Source organism: Sinocyclocheilus rhinocerous, unplaced genomic scaffold, assembly GCF_001515625.1.
Source record: "Sinocyclocheilus rhinocerous isolate Xijiao unplaced genomic scaffold, SAMN03320098_v1.1 scaffold945, whole genome shotgun sequence".
Classification (NCBI taxonomy): Eukaryota; Metazoa; Chordata; class Actinopteri; order Cypriniformes; family Cyprinidae; genus Sinocyclocheilus; species Sinocyclocheilus rhinocerous.
This window is the reverse complement of record NW_015629570.1, coordinates 836,822-854,166: the sequence shown is the minus strand read 5'-3', so window position 1 is coordinate 854,166 and position 17,345 is coordinate 836,822. Positions and strand designations below refer to the sequence as shown.

Here is a 17,345-nt window from a genome sequence, read left to right as displayed (position 1 = left end):
TATTTATATTATATTTAATATATTATATTATAAATAATATATATTTTATATATAATTTGAATATTGTTAATTTTGAATTATTTTGTATATTTTGTATAATATTATAATTATAATTTTTGTTTTTGATCATTTATTTATATTATATTATATTATCATTTTGAATGCACGAGATAATTCAAGTGGATTTTAAAAGTAGTATATCTTAAATAAGGCAGCTCTAACTCACCCACTCTCACAAACCAGTGTTTCCTCCATCATCCCACAGAGACAAGATCTACAGAGTGAGATATATTATATTATAAATAATATATATTTTATATATAATTTGAATATTGTTAATTTTGAATTATTTTGTATATTTTGTATAATATTATAATTATAATTTTTGTTTTTGATCATTTATTTATATTATATTATATTATCATTTTTAATGCACGAGATAATTCAAGTGGATTTTAAAAGTAGTATATCTTAAATAAGGCAGCTCTAACTCACCCACTCTCACAAACCAGTGTTTCCTCCATCATCCCACAGAGACAAGATCTACAGAGTGAGATATCAGGAAACACATGCTCACGGTTAAACCCAGTCATGTAGGAGAGCCCTCGTGGGAAAGCCTGCACTGTCAAACCAAAATAAAGTTCAAGAAGGCTTTTATTAACGTTTTTTTCTTCTTCTCCTACTTCTTGAAGGAGAGCTGATATTTTTTTTTTGTTTTGTTTTTTTATCACGAATCTTTAACCAAAAGAAGCCAAGCTCTGCATAAGTGCATCTAACTCTATCCCACTTCCATCAAGACAAAGCCTGTGCTGTAACGGAGTGTTGGCTGTGAGCCGCAGCGCTGTTCGCAATGTTTCCGCCCACATTCAGGCACCGCCCACACATCCGGGTCACACAGTGATCTCTCCGCTCACACACACACGCACACACGGGGCTTCTGTAGGTGCTAGTGACGTTTCTCCTGAGGAACACCCGTGTAGGGCTTCTGTAGATCTAATGAGAGACTGATGAGCGCGCAAAACACGTTTGTGTGTGTATGGAGCGTGGGCGCATTTTTTAGCATTAGCGTATGAGTGTGACATTAACAGAACAGGAAGCTGCTTGGATCAGCTCGATTTTGTGAGCTGCTTCCGGATTAAGAACCGTGTTTTTCAGGCCGCCTCTATAAAGGATCCATTGGTGAGCAAGTGATGCAATGCTGAATTTCTCCAAATCTGTTCTGATGAAGAAACACATCTTGGATGGCCTGAGGGGTGATAAAATATTCAGCAAATTTTCATTTTTGGGTGAACTATTCCTTTAAATTGTATGTGTACAGAGTAAAAAAACAAACAAACAACAACAACAAAAAAAAACATAATGGAGCATGTTTTACAAGTAAATACTTTTCTTTCTACTTCAAAATGTCATATTTAACTCAGTGTTTTACTTGCCATTTCTTTGTAATTATTTGTGATATTTACTAGCAATTTTTGAATAATAATCATTTCAACAGCACTTTTTTTCAGTGTTTCTGGTGCATTGTGTGGTTTTAAAAACTATTTAACAAGAGTAAAAGTGCAATCAATTATCATATCAATTCTCATATCATAACAGTTTCAGTATGCTGGAATTTTCAACACATTTCAGCCATTGCCAGTAAACAAACACATAGCGCAAGAGCTTACGCCAAAATAAAGTATGGTACTTTTTAGTGTTTCAAATCTATGTCACCAAATTGACAGGGGAGGGTATTAAACGTATTTTTCTGATATTCAAATCAGTTCAAAAGACCAGTGTGATCAGTAAATGACACTGATTGACATCAGGCTCTGCCCACATTGGGGCGGAAGAAAAACCCGAAACGTCAAAAAGACGAGTAAATCCACACCCCCTTCCTCACCTACTCGCAGTGTACTAACGCAGCTTGCACAGGGCAGGTAGGAGTTTCAGAGAGAAAGTGCTACCTTCATCGAGGACATTTGCATGCAAGAGATTGCATAAATTACAAAAAGTTCTCTGAAGCCCTGCTGATACGCGCATTACGTTGACACATCAGAGTTTAATGGAGCGGTGTAGGTGTCAATGTGCCAGGATGATACTGAGATAAACCTGTGCCAATCCAGGCTACAACATGCATGCAAAAACAGCGTCCAACAAGAGCCATTTTAATCTGTACAGCGTTTCTCGGCTGGTTCTTTAAAGATTAACGCTCTACCTAGACAGCATTTGAAGGCTGTTCCAAAAGGTAGGCGGCAACATTACGCTGCCTTCAGAGATACCACGTTTTGGCCAAATTTGAAGGCAGAACCACATGGCTCCTTTGTGGATAGTGTGGCAATCCCAGAATGCATTTTGACTAGAGTAAAACTAGACTAAAGTAGAATATGAGCTTTATCCTTATATATTTAGATGACTTGTGATGTGCCGAATGACATATGAATGCATAAATAATTGAATAATAAAAAGTATTTATTTTATACAAGCATCTAAAGTAGTGATGCAATATTGCGAGGAAAATAGTATCACAATATATTTATTAATGATTGTATCTTCATATCCATATGTTTCGAAAGTAGTCACTTAGGGGGTTATACAATATACACTAATATTCACAGGTTTGGGGTTGGTAAGATTTTTTTTATGTTTTTGAAAAAGTCTCTTCTGCTCACTAAAGCTGCATTTATTTGATCAAACATGCAGTAAAAAAAAATTACAAATTTTGAAATATTATTACAATTTAAAATAATGGTTTTCTATTTTAATATATTGTACAACATAATTTTTTCTTGTGATGCAAAGCCAAATTTTCAGCATTATTCCTCCAGTCTTCAGAGTCACATGGTCCTTCAGAAATCATTCTAATATGCAGATTTTTAAAAAGAAACATTTCATACGATTATTAATCGAGCAGTTGTGCTGCTTAATATTTTTGTGGAAACCATAATACGTTTTTTTAAATTCCCTGATGAATAAAAAGTTTAAAAGAACAACATTTATTTGAAACAGAAATCTTTGGACACAATGTAAAAATCTTTACTGTCAATTTTGATCAACTGAATCTTTGATAAATAAAAGTACTAGGTTTCGGAACAAAACTTAGAAGTTCTTGATGTTACATTAAAGGTTATTCGCATTCTAGGTTTTTCGAAGAACCTGTAAATAGAATGTTTTCTGAAGAACTAGAGGATTAAATGTTCTTTGAGAATCTTAAAAAGGTTCTCCTATGACATCAGACAGAAGAACACTTTTTAGATTGTTTATTTTTTCAAAGTGTGCACTTAAATTTATTATTTGCATTAATTATGTGGCATTTTCATTTTATAGCTTCATTTAAGAGTGTTCGCCAACTCAAAGTTGTGAAGTGTCTTTTACAGTCTGGTTGTGAGAACTAACCTATGGCCGCTGTTATTCTATCTTCAGAAGTTTGTTGATTATGATGTCGTTCCTCTGCGTTCTGTTTGTGATGTCGTTTGAGCTCATTGGCTAATTGCCTGCCCAGTGGCACATCGGTCAGACGCAAGTTTAGGGGTCTCTCGCCTGTATTTAAGGATAGAAAGTTGCGTAAACTCAACTACTGATATGAACAATTCCAACAAATGCTAAGTAGCGGTAAGCAACAAAGAAGAGGAGAAATGTACCAGAGAGATGTGAGAGGCCGCTGTTGCAGTGTTGAGCAGTGGGAGCAAGGTATTTCAGTGCCGCAGTTGGAATCCGCCAGTCCAACGATTTCAGTCTCTCTTGGACAGCAGCGTCACGCAACAGCTCCACCTGTTTGGCCAACAGAGAGTCCAGCTGTAACTGAATGTGGAAAAAAAATTTCACAAAAAGTTTTCAAACAACTTAGAAACAGACGTTCAAACTAACAATTCAAACAAATCTATATTCAAAAGAATGGTTAAAAAAAAGTTCAAATAACTTTGAAAGTAACTTTAAAACTTAAAACATTGTTTCCAAACATATTGTTGTTCAAGCAACTTTAAAAATACATTTTAAATATTGTTTAAAAAATTTAATTCAAACAAGTTTGAAACAAACTTTAAAAGCTCTTTCAAACTAAGTTCAAACTAAATTCTGATGAAAAAAGCTTTTTTAAACAACATTAAAACAAAGTTCAAATAATTTTGAAAGTAACTTTCAAACAAAACTTAAAACATTAAAATCACAGTCTAAGCAACTTTGAAACAAAATTTTAAACAAACATTGTTTAAAAAATAAAGTTTAAACAAGTTTGAAATAAACTTTCAAAGTTCTTTGAAACAACATTTAAACAAAATTATTTTTGAAAAAAAAAAAAACATTTTCAAACAACCTTAAAACAAAGTTCAAATAACTTTGAAACCAATTTTCAAACAAGCTTGAAACCAACTTTCAAACGAAACTTGAAATTCGAACAGACATTGTTTCCAAAAATAGTTTAAGCAACTTTGAAACAAAAATTTTAAACAAACATTATTTAAAGAGCATTAAATGTAGTTCAAATGAATTCAAAGTAGTTCAAAGCAATTTGAAACTACATATGAAATTCTTTAAAAAATAAAAAACAAACATTTTCAAATGTTAAAACAGTTCAAAGAAAAAACTTTTTGAAACTAACTTTCAAACAAGTTTGAAACGTTCAAACAAAACTTAAAACATTCAAACATGCATTGTTTCCAAATATAGTTCAAGCAACGCTGAAACAAACATTACATTGTTTAAAAACCATTAAAATGAAGTCCAAACAAATTTGAAATAAAGTTTCAACAGTTTTTGAAGCAACATTAAAACAATATTCTTCTGAAAAAAAAAAAAGTTCAAACTATGTTGAAACTAACCTTCAGACAAACAAACATACGTTTTGTGGTACATCAACTTAATAGACTCAAAATACCTGTAGACTATGTCTGATCGTCTCCTCTCCTTTAGATTTGGCGATTGCGAGCTGCTCTCTCACCGTCTCCTGACGCATATGAAGAACGTGAAGAGCCTCCTGTAGATCGTAGACACCATCCTAAGAGAAAGTGAGAAAAGGTGAAAGGGAGGGATGAGCTCATGGACAACTTTCAATAAAATTAGCTGAGACAGAAGTGAGTGAGTTTTATATCTCCATGATAGCTTTATTTATTTGCATCTCTGGTGCAACCATGACATTTGCACAAATGGAGAAAGCTGTTAGTACGAACTGAGTCATCACATCTGTAGTCCACAGTGCCTGAGGAGGTAAGTCATGCTGCTGGCAAGATGAACCATCCAAATAATCATATTTTACACTTTTGTAGCATTTACTCTTCCTCCCCAAAACTCTACTTATAATGTCAGTCAAGGTTTTTGCACTAAAAATATTAATTATTTAGTTCATGACCATTTTCTGTTCTCTCTCTGAACCCAGAAACAAGCAATTATGCAAGCAAAGAGCAAATGCTGGGTAAACAGTTCTTAATGTATAGAAAATGTGTTGTATGAATACATACAGCTCAAATATAAGAGTTACAATAAAGCTGAAGTGTTTTATTTTTTACATTTAAATTTATTTTTTAAACTTATTTATCCTCCTGACAAACAATTTGTGTGAAAATTGATCATAAAACCATTTTAAAAGCAAAGCTCACTGACCTCAAATATAAAGGAAATAGTAAAGCTAAGTAAATATAGTATTTTATTTTTAAATTAAAATTGATTATTAAAATAATATTTATTTTTTTGAGTTTTGGATGCATAAAATCCTAAAGAACAATTTATGTGAACTGTTCATAAACCCATTTTTAAAACCACAAAGCTCATTGACCTCAAATATAAAAGATCCAGTAAAGCTAAATAAATATGGCATTTTATTTTTGAATTTAAATTTAGTATTAAACAAATACGCAAAAAAATCCTAAAGAACAATTGGTCAATTGTTCATAAAACCATTTTAAAACCATAAAACACACTGGCCTCAAAAGTACAGTATAGTAAAGCTTAAATTTAAATTTTTTTTGCATTTTTTTCTTTATATTAGAATAATTTTAGCTGTTTTTTTGAGTTCTTAAATGCACAAATATTATTTTATCCTTTTTTATCGTGGTAAAAAAACTTCATCATCAACAATCTTTCTCTGCCATGGCAATGTTCCTGTTTGTTTCTAACCAGTATTTTTTTTTATATTCTAACAGATCGGCCGTTGTCACCTTTGAACGAATTTACACTTCGTGTCGCCCCTTGACAACCTCCGCATTTTCCTCTGAGGTCATCACGTATATGTGTGTGTGTGTGTGAGTGAGCTTGTATGTCCACGTATGACGTTAGACTCAGACAGAGACAGCTACAGCCATGCGTGGGTAATTCAGTAAGCACCCACAGGATGATGTCAATTATGTGTTTCAGTCCACTGTGTACTTCTCCGCCTGTGCGGATGAATGATTGCACGTTTGTGTACTAACTAAGCTTTTCTTTATCCAGAGAACCCCACAAAAACAACTTCCGTTAAAAACAAGCTTTTAAAAGCGAGCTAAATTGATCACAGTTTTAATTTAACATCTTGAGAGCTTTGTTTGCAACGGTTTTGTTGACTTGGAGGCCCCACGGAGCTACGAAAACAACGATATCATTTACTTTGAGATGTTCACTCAGAGGCGAAGACCGTCGCTCATGGGAAAAGCTGTGTGAACGCGACATTTCGGAGTGAATAATGACAGTAATTACTCTCCTGAGATTATTAACAGAGAGAGTGCACACACAAACACAGCGCTAATTCAGACGCAATGGGAAGGCAGCTGGCAATAAATATCATTACTAGAATGCAAAACTAATAAACAAGTCCCGAGAAACCCCCTGGAGCTCGAAATGATTGCAAAGCTGAGGCGTCTCATGCAAATAGAGCAATCTGTCACCGTGAGGTTTATGAATATGAGCTGAATCTACAGAACTTGTTTAAACTTACTTCAGATTTGATCCTCTTGGGAGATGGTTCATCTTCATCACCACAGTGGGACCTGAAATGAAGATGTATTTTGAGTTTTATACTTATTTTGAAACACCATAAACAGTCATTGTGGTAAAACTTTTCAATTAAATAACAAAAACTAGTGAAAGTACTAAAAAGATGGCATTTACTGTACAAACAGATGCTCCTTAGATGACTAAATAGAGACCATGAAAAGTGTCTAAAAACCAAAATCAATTCTTTGTAACAATTTCATGAATGTATGTCTGGTATTATGATGTTTGCAAATGCTAATGTACTCCATAAAGTTAATTTAAAAAAGTTCTAACAGGATATTGAACAAAAAATTTTGATTGCAAGGTCGTATGTCCAAAAAACGAACGCTCTTTAGAACAAGAAGTTCCCTCACCCAATATTCCCGGCCACTATTTATACAAAAGCAAGCTATTCCTCAATATGTCAACAGAGGAAAGTGTTAATAAACGATTTTAACAACTGTTTTTCTATAGAATCAAACATTGAGAAGAATTGTGTCTTACCTGCTGCTCCTGCGGTTGTATTTGTAGGTAACTTCGCGTGAAATCTGCCTGGCCAGTGAGAAAAGTTCATCTCTTCGGGTCAGCAGCGATAGATCTTTCATGCACAGCTGAGCGGATGCTTCATTGACCGTTAGCTACACAATAAATGAAACGACAATGAAAACATCAATTGTTTAGTACCATACACTCTTAAAAATAAAGGTTCCACAAGGGGTTTTCACAGCAATGCCAAATAAGAACCATTTTTGTTTCCCCAAAGTACCGTTCAGTAAAAAGTTATTTAAAGGACCATTTTTTACTGAAGTGGTTTGTGGAATGGAAAGGTTCCATGGATGCTAAAAGTTCTTCATGGAACCACAGATACCAATAGAAACTTTATTTTTAAATGTCCCCTGAAATGCTTAGAAACATGCAGCGTTACTCTATGTGTTGACATATTGATACTAACACCCAAAAAACTTTAATTTTGATTTCATGGGGACTTTAAGAATGTCAGGAACAACAATTTCGGTTAATCCACACAATCAACAATATCGATATCTTATCATTCGAACCAACCAGAAGAATCAAACCAACCTCGTGCATCGTAAGCTGCCGACCGTCCCGCCTCTTGGAATCGAACCGCCCATAGATGGCGCTGTATTTCCGAATCTCCGCCTCCTTCTGCGGATCGTCTTCGCTCATCTCGCAGATGTGGCCGATCATCTTGCTGAGCTTCTTATTGGCGCGGATGTGTTCTTTGACTTCCGTGAGGTCGCTCTTGGACAACGTTTGGGCTAGTCGCTCTACGCACTCCATCACGCACTGGACAGCGGCAGAATCGAGAGCATCGAGAGTGTCGTGAGGTGAACACGGAGAACAGGCTCCAGATGGAGATAGGCTGTGCTCGCTCTCGCTTCCCCAGAAACGAGTCTCGCTAGCCCCTTGCAGCGGGGAGCACCCTGGCGTGCCATCCCTGCTTAGATCCAGTCTTCCAGGACTGGGGCTTGTGGGTAATAACGCCCTGGGAACCGCAAGCTGGTTCTGTTGCCCATTGCTGTGGGAACTTTCGGGTAGCTTGTACACTGGTATACTGCAAACAGGAAGAGACGTCAACGGTTGGTTGAAGATGGAAGGGTTGGTGACCCAATCCCGCAGAGCCTTCTGGAGTCTTCTAACGTGAAGGGGTTTGGTCGCCATTCCGACAAGGGCCATGATCTCGAGGAACTCTTCCTCACCAGCCTCACAGAGCTGCTTCACATCGTCGCCACCCTGCTGGATGAAGGCTTCGTAGTAGCAGAGCAAGTTTGCCTTCTGCAGGATCCGGTACAGTTGCAGCTCGCCCAAGGACCGTGGCAGCAGCACTGACATGGCTACACATGCAAACACAGAGCAAAACATAGCATTGTCATTCCCAGAAAATGTTTCAAGCATGAAGCAATGCTCGCCAATGTTATTTATTTCCCTGGACAGGTCTGCGAACTCACACTATGACTGTCACAATTAATCTCCAGTTGCAATGTTCTTTTACTATGCACTCTTTCAAGAGTTCACACTTACATATAATAAAAAGAGTAAAGGTTATGCATATTTGGCGTGCTGTCCGAGGGGAGCGCTCCGAGCTCGGAATTTGGCCCGAACCCAGAGTACTCCCCCCCTGGTTGGGATAGGAATAGTTAGAAGTGAGGAGATGGGGTGGTGGAGGGATGCTAGAAAACTGTCAAGGAACAGAGGTAAGTCTGCTGTGTATATATACCTCTTATCTTGTTAACTTATGTGCTCCTCTCGTGTTAATTAGGTTAATTATCTGAACGTGCTCCTCCAAAACTTTGTAAACAAAACATAATTAAGAATAAAGGTTCCAAATAGGTGTTTTTGCAGCAATGCTCCAGAAGAACCATTTTTAGTTCCCCAAAGAACCTTTCAGTGAACAGTTCTTTAAACGGTTCTTTAAACAGTTCTTTAAAGTTCTTTAACATTTTAGTAATCTAAAGATTCTTTTCCCACTACAAAGAACCTTTAGAAGAATGCAAAAGTTTCATGGATGTTAAAGGTTCTTCATGGAACCATCGATGCCAATAAAGAACCTACATTTTTAAGAGTGTAAATAATTTGTAAAGCCGATGTGTTTTTGTTTGCATCTCCGGTAAAGGAGAGCGACAACACCACTTTTAAAAAATAAAGGTTCTTTACTGGGATCAGTGGTTTGATGAAGAACCTTTAAGAATCCATGGAAACTTTCCATTGCACAAAAGGTTCTTTATAGTGGAAAAAGTTCCTCAAATTATTACAATGTTCTTTACACTAAGAAAAAATGCTTCTTTTAGGAACTGTTTACTGAAAGGTTCTTTGGGGGAACCTAAAATTGTTCTTCTATGGCATTGCTGCAAAAACCCCTTTATTTTTAAGAGTGAAGAGCATTTATCCATCACTTACTGACCATGATGTGATGTATAATTATTAAGCTACTCATAATGGAAAAAGGATTGCCAAAACATTTGGAGGGAACATATTATATGGACTGCCCAAGGCTACAGTGTATAACAACAAAATAAAAAATGAACAAAGATAAAGTAAGAAAAAATGATTGATAATTCTGACTCGGTGCACATAGTTTTATCTGGAATAGTACTTAGTCAGGTTAGTGCCATATTTCATTTTTGACAAGAATCCAAACAAGGCTGTGAGAGATAGAAGTACAGTGTTCAAAAGATTGTGCTTTTGTTTAACAACATGACAACTGATTAGCTGATGAAAAACACTGCCAAAAAAACTTTCAGAGGACAAAAGAAAATTACATGATCTAGTACCAGCACAGTTTTCAACCATGTAATATTCAGTAAGCCCTGACTAAGGTCTATACATCATATCCAGTCAGACAGTCACATAATGTTTAGTCACAGAAATGGCAAACTTTCAGTGCATTCAAAGCTCAAATTCGATACGAAAATCCTGTATCCGCAAAAAAAGATGTTTAAAAGATGTTATTGTTAACATGATTGTTTTTTAACATTGAAAACCTATACACTTTCCTTTTAAGTACTTATTTAGCAGATGTTTTCATTCCAAGTGTCTTAATTTATACTTACTACAGGTACAATCCACTTGGCACAACCAGGGTTTGAGTGCCTTGCTCAAATGCAACTTATTGACCGGATCTTTCAACATTACACCACATTTAAATGCAATTACGAATAGGCTGTCACATACAAGTTCACACTGTTGCAAACACAGCTGTGCATTACACTATTCTCCACAAAATCATGGACGGGTTCCTGCAAACTCACCTGAGAAAACCTCAAAACTATTGCCTCACATGCACCTGGGAATCTCTTCGAGATCAATGCATGCAAATAACTCGGATATTGAGTCTATATATACCCAACTAGATCAAATCAACACGCTTTGACAATCTACCCTCCCCATCTGAATGGCTATGTATGAAATGTTTATATTAGTCCTCGGGTGCACGTACCTCTCTTTCGCATCTGGTGCGCGCGACTGCTCCCGGTGCTCGCCGCTGTCTCGAGACAGCGCTCCGCCTCTCGCGAAGGAGAGAAAGTGCGTTGAAGACTCATCGGTGCTGTCTCTCTCTCGCTGAGCGTCTCTCTCTCTTGTGCGGGGATATTCCGATGTAAACTGCATTGCTCTCTCTCACTCCCACGCGCCGGCTTGACGCAAATCCTCGCGTGGGCGACGCTGCGCGCGTGGGACGGAATACCGAGAGAGAAAGAGAGAGAGAAGACCTAAACGGTCACACACGGCAAAATACACATTCATGATGACATATTGAGGAATATTAATCGGTAATACAGTGTGTTTTTTTTCCAACAAAACCACACAGCTTTCAGTACAGCATATGCGTGTATTTTTGTGGTGGCCATGTTCATATATGTAAATAATAGAAACCCGGGAAAGTTGTCGCACTTTTTAATACAGTAAATGTTTACCTTGGTAGTTGACTTTTGATAGTAAATTTTGGTGTAAGTAAATACTTCAAAATGTAAAAAATAAAACGGTTTTCGGTGAAATAGTTCAGCCAAAAATGAACATTTGCTGAAATTTTACTCACCCTCAGGCCATCCAAAATGTAGATTAATTTGTTTGTTCATCACAACAAATTTGGAGAAATGTAGCATTAAATCACTTGCTCACCAATGAATCCTCTGCAGTGAATGGGTGCCGTCAGAATGAGAGACCAAACAGCTGATAAAAACATCACATTAATCCACTAGTAATCCACAAGGCTCCAGTCCACCAGTTAACATCTTGTGAAGAAAAAAGCTGCACGTTTGTAAGTAACAAATCCAACATTATGGCGTTTTAACTTTAAAGGGGTCATATGATGCTGCAAGCGTGTGACGGAAATGTTACGCCCCTTGCCATATTGTGTTGCTTTGCATCACGCGGCGTAAACATAAAACCATGTCTGCATTTGTGATTGGAGAAATGACAAACAACAAGTGCTACACAAAACTTGCGTTTGAATCGTCAGTGGCAAATTCTTCAAATAAAAAAAAAAAGCTATGCCCCGCCTTTCTGAAACGCGTTGATTTTTACAAAGCTCATCGGTCTGAAAAGCGAGGTGTGTATCCAGTGCGTTGTGATTGGCCGAATTCCTCAAGCGTGTGACGGAAATGTTACGTCCCTTACCATACGCGACCAGCACGGATCAGCTCCAGGCATGAAGAAGTGGATATCGTTGTCTTTTGGAAGACCAAACAAAGCTTTCACAACGAAACACACAGCGCCTTCACGACATGGCGGCGGCGGCAACAACAATACTACAGCGAGAATAAAAGTTACGCCTTCTTTCTTTGCGTGAACATTTGGGCGGCGTTATGCAAATCTTCCCAGATAGTGACGTAGGTATGTGGGGGCGTGTTAGAACGAGCCGTTTTAGGTAGGCGTGGTTAACTCTTAACTTTTATAAAGAATATCTCTTTGGATTTGAGACTTTAGTCTTTGCAACTTTACAGATCTTCTTTATGCACCAAGAGCTTGTAACACTCCAAAGAGAAAGGAAAAATTGAAATCGCATCATATGACCCCTTTAAAAGTCACTTCTAGACAAAGGAGTTGATAATCAAATCCATATGACACTTTCTCCGGTGAAAGTATTTTTTTTAACTGTTTTGACTTGTAAATGGTGTTTGATCTGTGCATATATCTCTCCTGATTCAGATGAGCCTTTTTCATTCTGACGGCACCCATTCACTGCAGAGGATCCATTGGTGAGCGAGTGATTTAATGCTAAATTTCTCCATATCTGTTCTGATGAAGAAACAAACTCATCTACATCTTGGATGACCTGGAGGTGAGTAAATTTTCAGCAAATTTGCATTTTTAGGTAAACTATTTCGGTAACAGTTTACAATAAGATACATTAGTTAACATTAGTTAACTACTTTAGTTTACATGAATTAAGCATTGACAATACTTCTACAGCATTTATTCATTTTAGTTCATGTTAATTTCAACATTTACTAAAGCCTTATTAAAATCAAAAGTTGTGCTTGTTAACATTAGTTAATACATTGTGAATTAACATGAACTAACAATGAACGACTGTATTTTCATTAACTAACATTAACAAAGTTTAATAAATACAGTGTAATAAATGTATTGTTCATGTTAGTTAATACATTAACTAACATTAACTAATGGAACCTTATTGTAAAGTGTTACCACTATTTCTTTTAATTTTACCACTTAAATTCTTAAGCAGCACCAACACAAAATATTTTAATCACTGTATGTTAAAAATGCTACCAGTTTAATGACACTGTCACGTAATGTGTGACTTTTTCATTTTTGTTTTCGGAAATGCATGCTGTAAAGTCAAAACAAGCAAGACTTCTTGCAACTTACAATGCAGACTGCGTTTATGCATTGTGTGACAGTTTCTCTCGTCCCCAGACTGTAAACCCCACAGGAAATTCACTCATGCTCTCTTGAGTGCAAAATCCCCCCTGAAACCCACTTAAGTATACTGCTATACAAATGTACATTCAAAATGGTCAGAAATGTTTTCCCTTCATGCATCTCAGTAAAAATACAGCTTTAAATAAACACCTAAACCAACACCACAGCAGAATCTACCTATAAAACTTAAATAATGCTTTGTTTTTCCCCCTCACACTAGCGTGAAAAATGCACAAGCTGCATATTAAAATGAAACATAATCATGTATCTAAAAGGCTGGATCTTTAGATAGAGGGGCGCATCAGCAGCCTCCCATTTGCCTGAGCATCTTGAGCTATTTTGGGAAGGAGGCTGGGCACAGCAAACAGCCCCTGGGAGGAAGTGTGTGGTGGTTGCTGTCATCCCCCACTTTTTCGTGTTGGTCTATTCCTCAAAACACAAGCTTTTCCAAGACATTTTCCATCTTATGTGACAAAAATGACAAGCGACAGCACCTTGCCTGCAATCACGGATCCTTTTACTGGGGTTGCGTAAAGTGTTTCTGCTCTCAAGGGAATGTGATGATTTTCTGTGTTTTGCTATCACAGTATCTGTCTTGAGGTCTATCTTGCTCTTGTAAACAATGCATATATTATATTGTATATTCATTCATATAGATAACATTTGTGGAATGTTTTGGTTGAAACATTTTTAAAATGTTGCAAAGGATCCACTAACATATATATATATATATATATATATATATATATATATATATATGACATTTGTAGAATGTTTTACAAATAATGTAAAGTGAACAATTAGATGGAACATTTTAAAAATGTTGCAAAAGATACATTAACAAATGGTATAACATTTCTTGAACATTGCGAAAAAAAAGTGCATTTGAAAAATAACAAACAAAATTTCTGGTTGTATTACAAAAATGAAGACAATATTTACGTAGGCCTACCTTATAAATTGTAAAATGTAGCTTTAGATGAAATGTTTTAAAAACATTGCAAAGGCTGTATAAACAAACAACGTTTCTTCAACATTGTGAAAAAAGCGCATTTGAAAAATGACTACAAATGTTCTTGTTTTATTACAGAAATGAAGACATGTACATATCTTAATAATGCAAAGGGTACATTGAGATGAAACATTTTAAAAACTGTGATAAAAGCGCATTTGAAAAATCTTTTTTTTATCTGTTGTATTACAAAAATTAAAACAACGAACAAATGTATACGTACATTGCAAAAAAAAGCGTTAACCAGCATTACTGAAAAATTACATTTAAAAATGACAAATAAATGGTATTCGTCATATTACATAGGGCAAAAATGATGCCAAAATATACATGTACATACATGCACATAATGTTTAAATACAAGACCATGTATACACACACACACACACACTTGTTTATTCACATGGTCTTGTATTAAACATTATGTGCATGTATATGTACATGTATTTGTTGGCAGAGCAAATTAAAGGAACATATATATATATATATATATATATATACACACACACCATACTTTTCTATCTGGAAATAGATGACCTCTAAAATAAATCTGCAAAACATAAGGAAAAAGAGAGGGAGCGAGAAAGAAAAAGGGGGGTGGCGATGAAAAACAAAACAAAACAAAAACTAAGATTCCTTTAATTTGCTCTGCTTATGCAAGTCAAGTGTGTCTTCCTACTCAAACACACCCACACACTTGGCCACCCACGCATATATGCACATACACATATACATAGGAACTCTGTGACGCGCAAACACATCCTGGTTTGAGTGTGTGTGTGTCTGTGTGTATAGGGGCCCCCTGCTCAGAGTGGGTGTTGTCATTGCAGGGTATGGCTGTTGACAGGGTACGTGTGGGTTTGCGGTTTTTAATGGTTAAGCTGAGTTACTCAGAGAATCCTCTTTCTTCCTTCTTTGGCATGCAACTTCACGCTCACATTCAGATGTAATTAACTGACTCTAGTTTTAATACGCAGAAGACAGTTCATGTATGTTTATTTAGTAAATAATAAATAAATAACAGTAAATAATAATGTATGTGATATAAATAATTTATTTTAGTAATTATTTACATTACATGGGTTCACATTTAGTACATATTTAAAATACAATTGAAATAAACATCATAAATATACATAATTGTTTTTTTTACATTTAGCAAATAAATAATAAATTAATAAATAATTAAAATTTTATACATGTATAGGTATGTGATGTGCATTTATATTTAGTAATTATTAAAATGTAATGTAAATGATTAAAGTGAAATTATATGTATATGAAAGTGAAGTGGGGCCAAGAATTCGTGCTCTGCATTTAACCCATGCGTGCGCGCACACACACACACACACCCGGATCAGTGGGCAGCCATACTGCTGCGGCACCCGGGGAGCAGTTGGGGGTTCGGTGTCTTGCTCAAGGGTCTCACCTCAGTCGTGGTACTGAGGGTGGACCTTCGGGTTACAAGTCCGACTCTCTAACCATTAGGCCACGACTGCCCCATATACATAACTTTTTATATAAGATATGTAAGGTGCAACTACTTTAACTATGACCTACTTTAACTATTTTTTTAACTATATTAATTAGAATAGTAAATAATTAAAATATATAATTTATTAAAATTACAATTAAATTTAAGATGGTTTAGATCCTACCTGTCCGATCGCTACCACTTTGTTCATTTAAATAGGGAGTCATCTCAATTATCACCAGTAAAATATGGAGTGCCACAAGGATCTGTCCTAGGTCCTCTGCTATTTTCGATATACATGTTGCCCCTTGGTAATATTATTAGAAAATACGGGATTAGTTTCCATTGTTATGCTGATGATACTCAACTATATATCTCAAGACCAGATGAAACTTCTAAATTATCTAAGTTAACAGAATGTGTTAAAAATGTAAAAGATTGGATGACCAATAATTTTCTCCTATTAAATTTGGATAAGACAGAGATATTACTTATTGGACCAAAAGACAGTACACAGAATCTCTTGGATTACAATTTGCAACTAGACGGGTGTACTGTTACTTCCTCTACAGTCAAAAATCTGGGTGTTATATTAGATAGCAACTTGTCTTTTGAAAATCATATTTCCCATGTTACAAAAACAGCATTCTTCCATCTTAGAAACATTGCCAAGTTATGAAACATGTTACCTGTTTCTGATGCAGAAAAGCTAGTTCATGCATTCATGACCTCTAAACTGGACTATTGTAATTCACTGCTAGGTGGTTGTCCTGTATCCTCAATAAACAAGTTACAGGTAGTCCAAAGTAGTGCAGCGGCTAGAGTCCTTACCAGGTCAAGAAAATATGATCATATTACCCCAATTTTACAGTCTTTGCACTGGCTACCTATTAAGTTCCGTATCGGTTACAAAATATTATTACTTACCTATAAGGCCCTTAATGGGTTAGCTCCTGTGTACCTAACTAGTCTTCTACCACGCTACAATCCATCACGCTCCCTAAGGTCGCAAAACTCTGGACTTTTGGTAGTACCTAGGATAGCAAAGTCCACTAAAGGAGGTAGAGCTTTTTCGCATTTGGCTCCCAAACTCTGGAATAGCCTTCCTGATAACGTTCGGGGTTCAGACACACTCTCTCTGTTTAAATCTAGATTAAAGACACATCTCTTTGGCCAAGCATTCAAATAATGCATCTCATAATCTTGTACTGCAGTTATATCTGATCAAATGCACATTATTATTCTTTAGCTTGGGTTAAACAAATCAATTTTGCTTGGTTGGAACAGCAGCTACGCTAATTATGTCTCTATTTGTTTCTCTGTTTCTGCCACGGGATTGACATAAACTACCACTAAATATTGTAGAAACTTAATTTGCTGTAAAGTTGCTTTGCAACGATTTGTATCGTGAAAAGCGCTATACAACTAAACTTGAATTGAATTGAAATTACAATTATATATGTAAATATAACATTTAAATTATATTGTGTGTGTGTTTATATATATATATATATATATATATATATATATATA

General features: G+C 35.9%; 1 protein-coding gene across 1 annotated transcript in view; it reads right to left on the bottom strand.

Moving 5' to 3' along the window:
* nab1a (NGFI-A binding protein 1a (EGR1 binding protein 1)) overlaps positions 1–11,564 on the bottom strand; it is a 14,943-nt gene extending 3,379 nt beyond the window's left edge. The window contains exons 1-8 of the mRNA XM_016551449.1: positions 11,557–11,564; positions 10,877–11,100; positions 7,999–8,774; positions 7,423–7,556; positions 6,881–6,932; positions 4,853–4,972; positions 3,621–3,780; positions 3,376–3,519 (exon numbers count right to left, since the gene is read on the bottom strand). Coding sequence (XP_016406935.1) covers positions 3,376–3,519; positions 3,621–3,780; positions 4,853–4,972; positions 6,881–6,932; positions 7,423–7,556; positions 7,999–8,774; positions 10,877–10,979 — 1,489 coding nt within the window. The 5' untranslated portion in view covers positions 10,980–11,100; positions 11,557–11,564. The remainder of the gene's footprint in view (positions 1–3,375; positions 3,520–3,620; positions 3,781–4,852; positions 4,973–6,880; positions 6,933–7,422; positions 7,557–7,998; positions 8,775–10,876; positions 11,101–11,556) is intronic.
* Between the last annotated feature and the right edge of the window lie 5,781 nt (positions 11,565–17,345).